General features: G+C 34.0%; 1 protein-coding gene across 1 annotated transcript; it reads right to left on the bottom strand.

The window, feature by feature from the left end:
- Nucleotides 1-951: 951 nt before the first annotated feature.
- Nucleotides 952-8659, bottom strand: LOC131438608 (uncharacterized). Its single transcript, XM_058608734.1, has 2 exons — nucleotides 8613-8659; nucleotides 952-1808 (listed from the first exon to the last, which is right to left on the bottom strand). Exon 2 carries the CDS (start codon nucleotides 1806-1808, stop codon nucleotides 993-995), a length of 816 nt encoding a protein of 271 aa, XP_058464717.1. The 5' UTR covers nucleotides 8613-8659; the 3' UTR covers nucleotides 952-992.
- Between the last annotated feature and the right edge of the window lie 3266 nt (nucleotides 8660-11925).

Genomic DNA, 11925 nt, shown 5'->3' with positions numbered 1-11925 from the left:
CGCTCCGGGGAAATCGTTTTGAGTCAATTAAAGACATCAAACGAGAATCGCTACGCGCATTGAAGGCTATTCCGGAAATTGAACAACTGTTTCGAGGATTGTAAAAAACGCTGGCACAAGTGTATTCGGGCCGGGGGGATTACTTGAAGGGGGACGAAATAGAATAAATAAAGTCTTACTATTTTTTGTCGACAGTAGCATGTGAAGCATACAAGTGAACATTCAATAACAATCACCGTTGCCACAATACGTCATACGTATTAAAATGAACAGGTACAAAAATACAAGTCCTTTCGTTAATTTTGCTCGTATCGACCTATGATTTTGGACTTAAGTTCTAATTTTATCTAGAGGAACTAGATTCATAATAAGAAAATTTTAATCGCTTATAACAGAATCACATGCTGGTAAAGGCATGTCGAGACCACGAACCGTGACGCCACACATTAGAAACCCACATAAACGCGTCCGTTCAAAAAGTCACTCGCACACAAATACAGCAGCAAGTGGTGCCAGAGTTTTTGCTATGTTTATCTCGTTGCCATACTTACGATTTTTCTCTCCACGCATTTCTAGTTTTAGGGTGACTCTTTTTAGGGTCATTCTTTGAATCTTTTTCAAATGGCGATAATTTATTTTTACTGCGTATGTGCGAAAGCAAACTTTCAAATCAGGTGCAATCTGACAGTAATAAATAAAAATTGATAAGGGTTACTTAGGTTGAGTACTTTGACTTTTTGTCACCAGTGACTATGTCATTTAAATAATTTAAAGAATTACGCTAAAAAATTCATCAGTTTCAATTGTTCAATTTTCTCAAAAATATATTCAACGACAAAATTTCCATAACTAATAAAAACAGTTTTGCATCCCTGAGTGGGAAAACGGAACAAAACTGAATTTTGTTGTGGCGACTTTCTCCAAACCATCTAAAATATATAAATCGTAGAATCATAGAATGTAGTGATTTATTGGATCAAGGATAAGCTTAGCTAAGGAATGATTTGGTTGGCACATGTACTGTTTACAAGATGAAATCGACACAAGATCCAACTCATGAGATTCGTCGATGGTCCGCTGCTGGATGGGGGTTCGTTCGGGTTGTGTCGACTGTCCAAGTAAATAATGTTGATGCTCGGTGTAGGCTGACCTGTCGTTGCTGGGACCCGTTGCAAGTCGGTATTACTCGCGAATGTCGGGTCCTGTACTGGATTCAGTGAATCGTACACGCTGTTTGCATCGTTCGTATCCTCAGTCATACGTTTGATGGGCGAAGTTTGAACATAACCGGGACTATCGTACAGTTGATTCGGAGTAGTTAGCTCGATATCCGCACGACGATTCGGTAGATAAGTGTTCATCGGTTGCGGCGGTGGCAGATAAGTATTCGGAGCACAGTATGTTGATGTCACGTAGGATGTCACCGTCGTTGGTTGAATTCTGTATTCCGTGGTGGTTGCGGTTAAAAAATCGGTGAAGGTTGTGGTCAGTGTGTGAAATTGCGTTTGGGTTGAATACTCCGTCAAACGAGGTAGCGTTACGAACTCGGTGGTCGTCTGAAGTTGAACACTGGTAACAGGAGGCAAATAGTTTTGTGCGATACTAGTTTCCGTCACCGAAACTGTAATATACTGCGTTTTGGGCGGTGCTAACGGACAGCTTGGAGTATTGTAGGCGTAACCATCTTCAAACGTAACCGATGGTTTAGGATATTTGTATCCGGTGAATTTATCTATTGGCTTAGGTAGCTCGTAACCGCTGGAAATGCCCAAGAACACAAAAGCATGGCAAATAACGAGTAAGATCATCTGAGAAAGAAAAATTAAGGTTATTAGTGTATTGATATATTGTATTTCAACTCTAAAAACAAAATTAACGGGTGGGTGATGTCAGAAACATAACTGGAGGACGTGAATACGAATATCAATAACAACTGTTGAGTACTATTTGTCACCATTTATTTACCGGCACCATAACCTTAATTTTGGACAGTTAGGAACTGGAACTGAATTAAAGAATCAATTTCGGGACCTGTGTTTCCGAATTAAGTTGCCAAAATCAGGTTCGGAATCCAGATCAAGAATTCAGTTCGTGTATTTAGTTCTACACGCTCTTTGGACGTCAAAAATGAGTGACACATTCCACTGCACATAGGAAAAATTTGATTTTCCATCCATTTTCTCATATTTTAGTGAAGGAACAAAGCAGTTAAAATTTGAGTAGTTCTACTTTACATGCGAAAAATATATTTTTTCGAAATTTGAATTTAAATCAAAATTTGAGTTCTTTTCACTCGAAATAAAAAATCGCTTTTTCATTTATATTCAAACACATCGAATTCATAATTTATACATTTTTTCCTTTCTCATATAGAAAGGTTATGCAATCACTGTGAAAACCGACTTTTGAACCGAGGCCCGGAGGGCCGAGTGTCATATACCATTCGACTCAGTTCGTCGATTACGCAAAATGTCTGTGTGTGTGTATGTGTGTATGAAACGTTTTTGGCACTAACTTTTCTCGGAGATGGCTTAACCGATTTTCACAAACTTAGATTCAAATGAAAGGTCTTGTGGTCCCATACAAAATTCCGGTTCCGGAATTATGGGGTAAAATGTGCAAAAAATTGTGAAAATAAGTGCACTAACTTTTCTCAGAGATGGCTGAACCTATTTTCACAAACTTAGATTCAAATGAAAGGTCTTGAGGTCCCATAAAAAATTTCTTAATATTATTTGGATCCGACTTCCGGTTCGGGAGTTATGGGGTAAAATTTGCAAAAAAAAGAAAATATGTGTTCTAACTTTTTTCATAGATGGCGCGACCGATTTTCACAAACTTAGATTCAAATGAAAGGTCCTGTGGTCCCATGCGTAATTCCTGAAATTCATGCGGATCCGACTTCCAATATAGGGGTGAGTGTGTTAAAAATTGCATGCCATCACTGAAAATGGAGAAAAACCTTAAGAATCGACCTCAAATCTTTTCCAATTGATAGTTTTTATCAGTAGACGGTCAAACAAACCGATTTCGATTATTCATTCAAGAATCGCAGAGAATTATTTTGAAGAATACCACAGTATTATACATGATAGTATGATTGATATGAGAAAGGCATCATTACACCACTAGGTGGATTAAAACAGGTTTTTTCCTAATAGAAAGAGCATCAAAAGGGATTCAAAATGGTTCACCTAACAAACTTGTTCAATTTAATTGAATTTGAAACGCCTATGTTCGATTTCTCAATTGGCATAGTTGAAATCAGAAATTTCCTTGGAAAATTTGTATTGAAATCATCACTGATTGATTGATGATAGCCTTAAATCAAGCATTAAGAATCTTCAAAGGGAAACGATATATTCTCTAATTCTTGAATATTGCGAGAATGAAAACGTACCGAACGTAATCGAATTTTCACATCGTTTTAAATTAATGAACTTGAATAGTCCTGGAATTTTGGAAAAGAACTCATGCTTGGAATCCTGGTTCCAAATTCAATTCTAGAACTGAATTCTGCACATGAATTCCGAACCTGATTTAAGGAACAGAATTCAGTTCCGGATCCCGGGTTCCGAATTAGATACCATCATACAGGTTCTGAATTCTCAAAATAAATTCTGGAACTGAATTTACTGACTAAAATCTGAAACTGAATTTACTGATTAAATTCTGAAACTGAATTGTGGAATTAATTTTTTGTTTCTGAAGGCAGTTCCAAAATTCTGGCTCGGAAATCAAATCTAAAATTTTGTTTCAGAATACAGATCTAGAATTCGTATCTTGAATTTTGTTCCAGAATTCAGAAGTTGAATTCCTGAATCAGAATACTTAGAATTCCGAATTTTAATTAAGGAATTAAATTCAGTTCCAAAATCTAGTCCAGAAACCAGTTTTAAAAATTTAGTTCGAGAATCTAGAATCAGGATTCAGATTATTAGTTTAAATGAAACTGAATTCTGAAACTAAATTCTAAGCCTTAAAGTGAGTTTATAATACAAGTGGACCAGAATCCAGGTTCTGAACCGTCGTTCAAGTGAAAAGGTAAAGCTCAGCTGAAATAACTAGCATGAAAATAATTTGTTTTCAAATAAACCTGGTAAAACTCCGTAGTCACCGTGAATTTTTCTCATTGTTCCCAAAAGTTTGAGAAAATGAAACTATTAAGTATTTCGTGGTTATCTCACACTACTGACAATTAATTCATAAATAGCTGATCATATTTCTGATGACATGGAGAAAGAATTATGTTGTTGCTTTTGGTACAACTCGAGATATTCACGATTAAGTTTCACCCATTCTTTCACTGGGTGAATTTTGAATTTTGAATTCACGACACAATCAGACTACTACTTATAACTTATAATCGATTCTCTATCGAAATCAGTGGTTTAGGGAACAAAACTCTTTGCAAGCGAATGAGTAATGTCAACAATGTGTGCGTAAAAACAAATTTCGGCGCTTCTTTTCCTGATTTTAATCAATCAATCTTTCATATTGTTGAAAAATAAACCAACCGGATCATTCTGCTTAAAATTTGCAATTCAAGAAATTCAAGAAAGCGAAAATCTTAGTCTTAAACTCTTCCACTTTCCTTAAAACTTCTCGAGAAAAAATATTTCAGTTTCAGTTTACATCCACTAACACATTTGATTAGCAACAAGCACATTCCTATATGGATTTCCTCTTGCAGCAATTATTGCGATATAAAGATTTACGTACCTTCTATAAGTAAACCCGAAAAAAGGAACCTTTAATTCAACACGCGAAAGGTAATGGATAAGGAATGTTGTCGTAAAACTATTTATTTTTCCGGAAAACTGCTTTTGTAACAGAAAATATTTAGTTTTGTTTATTTTGTGTAGCGTAATCTAATACAAATCCATTGAAGCAGTGTTGCTAACTTTTTTATTAGGGAATTGAAATCTACATTCATAAAATGTAAGTAATTTTCCATCATACGTTGGTAAAAAATTTATCAAAACTTATATTTCATCCAAAAAGTCTGGCTTAACGTTCGTTTGAGAATAAATTATTGCTAAAAAAGATTGTTTGAAACTCAATCGTGCAAGTCACTTTGATAAACTGGTTGCACTGCATATATGAATACATACGTACCAAATAAAATGTACGTAATACACAAATTACCAACACAAGTTAACTTTTGATCCTTAATGCTCGATAGTACCGAACATTCTAGAAAACTTCGATTTTCTTTGTGATGATACCTTTTTTATCAATCCGCCTGTGTTTTTTGCATGAATATTCTTCGGTGTTTAGTTTTCATGACACTATTTCAATGACCACCGTTCTAAGCGGCAATTTGAGAATTTAATCACTCATTACCCTGTAATGTCGAAACTGCAAATCAGATAGAATTTGAATCGAAACGTGTGACAATCGATTGAACATTCCATGAGATGTCGAAGTAAGTTCCCTCTTTAGAGTTTACGGCTATTTACGGAACTTCCAGAGCCGGTATTCAGGAACCAGCATAACCCGGAACAATTTGTATTGTAAATTGAAAAATTGCAATAGTTTTGCAATAGTTTTGAATTCAACTTTGAAGCTTTTTGGGATTGTTACCTTCTATATCGGTTTGAATTTTAAAAACTCATCACTCTATAATATATAGTATCGGATAAAATTCATTAATTTTGTATGGGACCATAAATCCTTTAATTTGAATTTTTGTCTCTGAAATTTGATTTGGCCTATTTGGAGAAAACGATTGATCTTTGAGAAACGATTCGATACTTGAACCGGAATTCGAAAATCGGTGTAGCCGAAGTCAGATAAATTCACCTGAGTAGTTTACATTTGTTACAAAATGTTTGAAAATCAGTGTAGACATCTTTCAGAAATCGTAGTGCGAATTAAATTTTGGGTACCTTCCGAATCGAAAACTGAATACCACTAAAACTGAAATAAGTTTATTTGGTTATTGACTATCCCAATCTGTTAACCCGATAATCCTGATTAATTTATGTGAAATAGACATTTTTATACTAATCACTCTGTATCACCTAAACCGGAAGTTGGATCTGACTGAAAAGCAAGATGTTTTATAGAATTCTGCCACATTCTGGTTTACATATGTCATATTCGAGCGATTATGTTGCCAAAAAAGAATCGTGCTAAAATCGGTCCGAGGCAAAATGTTATGAAAAAGGATACTGTATAAAATCCTTTTACTTAGAAAGAATTGTATGTAACAGTATATAAAATCGTGTTTCGCGCTGCTCCCAAGCATTGTTTTGTCGTACAATGCACAAAACTCCTACTGCTGGAATAGGGGGAAAAATCGTTTACACAAAAATGTCGATATCTCCGTTAAAAATGGACGGATTTTAACAATCCATGGCTTGTTGGATAGCTATTACCGTGCGGAATTTATTTCTGAAAACATATTATGCTTTCAAGGTCAAGTGTGACAGATACTATCAAAAAAACAGAAAATTTTGACATAAAACTTCGTATATATACGTATATAACACGGAAAGACCGAAATCAGCATTTTTTTCGAAAAAATTAGTTGATTTTTCGATTTTAGTTAGTTTTTTTTAGACAACTAAAAATATCTTACTTTTGCTAATTTAGATTTTGTAATTCTCATTCTCTTAATAATAAAAAAATATTTGTTAAAATGGCTATTTTTTTAGTTGAATTCACCAATTAAACGTGCTGTCATTTCTTAGCTAATGCACACTTCATTTCCATTCAACTAATTTTTAGTTGTATTAGAGAAATAAAACGTTGTTTTCAACCAACATAAATGGTTGAATTGGCTTCTGCAATCTGCAGCTATATGGCGCACTGTCACCGAAAAAACGTTAACACCGTAATGACTACTAGCCACTAGATGGCACACTACTAAAAAATTATGTCGCGGTTGTCTTTTCTATATTGGCAGGTATGGATGCGATGTTTTATTGGAGAAAAAGACATAAACGAAACATAAACATCTTTTTAAAAAAAATTCTTTTAAATCACTGTTTTCTTCATTCGACTTCGTGAAATCGACTCGCACACTGAAAACTTTGAGCACTCGGAAAACAAAAACCGAATACAAGTAATACACCGGACCGCGTAGGATGGAAGATACAAAAAACATCATTTGGCCTATACAATTAGTGTGCAACATTCGAAACATACTTCACTGTTCCGCGTAAAAACATTATTATGCACAATCGCTTCAAATGCGCACAAATTCTGAATAAATACACTTTCCACTAAGAGTTTACGTCATTTTTATATATTGGTTTTTTAGCTTTTTAAAGGATTGTTATGCTTTGACACTTCTCATGAGTTTTTGGCTAACAAACTTGTTAATAAAACCAATTTCATGTTTGTTTTCTTTGTACTGTCCTTCTGCAATGATGGTGATAGATAAATAGAAACATTTTTTTTTATTTTAATAACAAAATTAGTTGTCAATGAGAATATCGTGTTGGGTTGAAATATTGCTGGTTTGTGTCCAGGATATTCGCCAACTAAACACATTCTCTAAAAATAATAGTTTTTTTCAGCAAAGTAAATTCTCAATTTTAACTTATTTCATAGTTGTTTTGGAAAATTTGTTGTTAAAATCAACTAATTCAAAAACAGTAATACGAATTAGGCGCAGAGCTAATTTCGGTCGTTCCGTGCACGAATAAGTTCTGCCCATCGTGCAGAGTGAATTTAAAAAAAAAATAACTGCTCATGTAAAACCTATTCACGTTGAAACTTCCTATTTGCTTTCAGTAAAAAGTTAATATTTACTCTTTCTTTACACATGTGCTGGAACATGGTCGTTCATTTCTCGAAAATCACGTCAATTAGCAGAAGATATCAACTAGGATAAGGCCGCAACATAATTGAGAGCATAGATTTCTGTTTTGAACCACTTTGCGTTGATCCTAAATAGAACAATTTTCCCATATATTAGAATACGAAAATACGATTGTAACCTAAACTTCCAATTTTTTGTATAAAATAAATAATATTGTTTGAATAGAAATAAAAAGCCGCAGGATGCCGATCCCTACTCCAAGTCACTCTCCGATTTTCGATATCCATGTTGAAAGGGATTGACACGAAATCACGTTCTGTGCGATCAAGCAATTCCATCGTGCTCATTAGTGAAACAACTTCAAAGTTACCACAAAATGATTTAACGATACAATCCATAATTTATGTTTGTAAAGGAATGATTATAAGACAACGTCACAGAATCGTTTTTGAAAAAAGTTTAATGATAGCACCCATCATTTGATGTTTGAACGATTCTTCTTCGGTTACGAAAATAATCTAATAGTGAATGTTTTCATAAATATTGTCGAATTTATCGAATTGTTTGATTCTCCATTTTTTGAATCCTTCATTAGGTCATCTTCGGTCATCAAACTATGGCAAATATTTATAACTTTGAAACTCTCAACTTCGGCAACTAGAATGCTATGAACAATCACAATAACAATCATCACAAATTTGCTAGAGTCAGGTCATGATCACAGCGTCTAATTTGAAGACAATAGCAATCTCACTTTCGTGGCCTAATTGAATACAAACAGTTTTTTCTTTGAACCGTATCGATTGCTGGATTTTCTCGGCCGGCAGAGCAACCGTACCTTGAAACCGTGAAAAACAAAAACCTTCCGAAGCCCGTTCCGTTCGACCACTATCGACCAACTAAACTGACCAGATTCGCTGCGGCTGGGTTTTAATCAGTGCTAATTAGATCCGCCAAAAGATGTGCAAAAACAAAAGTGTCAACATCGGAAAATTTAGCCTCTGTCGAGTCGAGAAGATATAAGAATAGGGGTTGAAAGATGCGGTCTCTAGTCAGTCAGAAACAGGAGGTGGTCGCACAAATGGGAGTGTATGTTTTGTTCTTGGTTTCATAAAAAATGGATGAATATTAATGTTTGAACTGTGGCTAATATGGATAATTATTATTTAAGTTTTGTGTGAATGAAATACATAAAACTTGGTTATGAAAGCAATGCTAGGGAACGTGGATTAGATTATTATGGAATACCTCATTTGAACCGCAACGAAGCGAATCAAATTTAAACGGAAGAGATTTGTTTCGCCTCCTCTATACTTTACCACAGAACCACTGCAGATACGGATCTGACAAATGAGCGATTAGAACAATTCCAGAAATTTGCAACAACAAAGAAGGTAAAATCAGAATCGACTTCCCGGGTAGAAGTGATTTGCAAACCAATACCAAATTCTGTCACTAAAATCAAACATCTCAATGGTAGAAATTACCATTATTTAGTTTGAAATAAGAGTTAAAATATCAAAAATCATATCAAAGCTTGCAAGAGAAAATAGCAACAAAATAAAAAATTCTGTCATTGTAATATCAAACCAAGAACAAAATATTTATAGAAGATGAATTTGTTAATTATTTTATAATCTAGCATTTAGAATAGAGTAATATCTTAAGTATTTCTCTTATCTGGTTCTGATGCAGTTTATTCAATGGTATTTTATTTGAAGGTAAAACTACTGGGTCAATTTACTTAATGAAATTGAAATAGCTCATCAATAACGAAATAAGATATTATAATTATTTTTGATGTTGAACAGATATTATACAATGTCTTGATCCCTTGATGAAATATCACGAAAATATCAAGTATCGCTCTGACAACACAGAAACATCAAGCCAAGATATGATGGTAAAATTTGTTATTATTTTGACCTTTGTTTGTTATTTACACCTACCCGGGTTGCTGCGATTTGAATAAAACTTTGCGCACGTATCCAGTATGGCAAACCGTTTTTTTTTTGCCCGGATTCAAGACTAATTTTCAATAAGGATGAATGCATATTTGTCATTCATTTTTATCAAATTGATGTAACTCGGATACTTTTTATTGGCAAAGATGGGGTCCACTCAAAAAAATATACACTGAAAGAACAGTTTAATACTTTTCAAGGAGCAAGGACGTTATTCAAAAATATGTAATATAAAGAAACCACATCTGTAATATTTGTTCGATGATTTTATTTTAAATTTATTATTCATATCATAACCATGTCTGATCAAAAATCAGATTCATTTTGACAACAAAAACAATTTTATTATGGGGTGCTATTTAAACATTTACCCCTTGGGAGAATGAGAGTTTTTGAATATCTCTTGTTCCCTTTAACGTATCATCAAAACTTTTGCTACATGCCATCGGAAATATGATCATCAATTTATGATAAATTTTTTAGTTGTATGACATAATCAAAAATAATTCAAAGTTCAAGTTTTCTGAAATGGTATTAACGAGCATTGAAGAGGAAAACTCATGACGGCTGTTTGTCTTTCTCATACCTGGGACGACGATTTTGATGTGGTAAGCGATAGTAAGTACATCTTAAGCACTTTATTTCGGTTAGAAGTGTTCGAAACAGCTCATATTAATGAACAGGTTCGAACTTATCTCCGAATGGATGTAAATAGCAAACATAGATCTTAATATTAACAAATTTTACCATCATATATTGTTTTGATATTTTTGTACTGTTAGAGCGATACCTGATATTTTCTTGATATTTCATCTCAAGAAATTGTACATTATCTGTTTAGTATCAGCATTAGTTATTATATCTTATTTCGTTATTGATGAGTTATTCCAATTTCATTAAGTACAATCGATCCAGTAGACTATCTTGAAATTAATACTATTACATAAACTGTATCAGATTCAGATAATAGAAATACTTATGACATTATTCTATTCTGAATGACAGAATATAAAATTACTGCAAAAATAGTCTTATATAAATATTCTTAGTTCTTAGTTTTATATTATAATAACGGAGTTTTATGTTTTGTTTCGATTTTCTCATGCAGACTTTGTTTTGAGTTTTGATATTTGAACTCCTATTATAAACTTTAAAATGTTAATTTCTGCCATTGAGGTGTTTGGTTTTAATAAAATTTGTTATTGGTTTGCAAATCACTTCTACCCGGGTCAGTTCACCAAAGTGAATTGATTCGATATATCAGCTCATTTAGATTGAACTGGTTTATTTTTTGTACTATGCGCCGTTTCATGTGCGATTTGCACAGAAAACAATACATAGCGATCCTTTTCATGTGATAAGAGTCGACGAACTGTCCAATATTTTTTATGAATTCTCATACTAACAGAAATCTGCGGAATATTATTATGCCATGATAATTGGCTTCTTCCCGGTAGGCAATTTAGCTACCTGGACAGCCATGGCCACCAGATGGCTACCAAAATTGATTCAGTGACGACTGTTAAATCCAATTTGGCAAAACATAGTCTCCTGTATCTTAGTTAGCCAAGTGTTTTCATCTTTTCAACTTCGCTGAAAATGTCAAAGATTTCGATGTGGAAAAATCCTAGTGGATACGGTTGTATCGTTTGAAGTGTATGTCTGGCAACGGTGAGGCAGTCGGTCATCTTAATGGTTGCCAACCATATTTTGCTCGCTGGCAACGTTTAGTCAGCCGTTTGGCAGCCATGCCCATGCGGGTTATTGTTCCTTCATTGTTCTTTTTGTCGTGAAAACGACTTACTTTACTATGGGGCGCCTTTTCAAAATGTACCCTCTGAGAGAGTGATAAGTTTTTGATCAACCCTCGCAGGAGGGAAATGGAAGCTCTTCTCCTCCTAGAAAAAGAGTGACAACGAGATCCACTTCAAAACATTGTTTATTTAAAAAATCGGCTAATTCGGCCACGTAAAGCTTGTACGCAAATAGGCCTGAATAAAAAACATCTTTTAAATAAAAAAAAAAAAAGTTTTTGATCGTGAATATCTCTTGTTGTATCTAACGAATCAACATAATTTTTGCTACATACCATCGGAAATATGATCACAATTTTATGATAAAATTGTCAGTTATGTGACATAATCTCAAATAATTCAAAATTAAACTTTTCTGAAATGTTAAGTATAA

Source organism: Malaya genurostris, chromosome 3 (assembly GCF_030247185.1).
Source record: "Malaya genurostris strain Urasoe2022 chromosome 3, Malgen_1.1, whole genome shotgun sequence".
NCBI lineage: Eukaryota > Metazoa > Arthropoda > Insecta > Diptera > Culicidae > Malaya > Malaya genurostris.
Note: the sequence above shows the minus strand (reverse complement) of the source record. Positions and strands in the feature narration are given on the sequence as shown.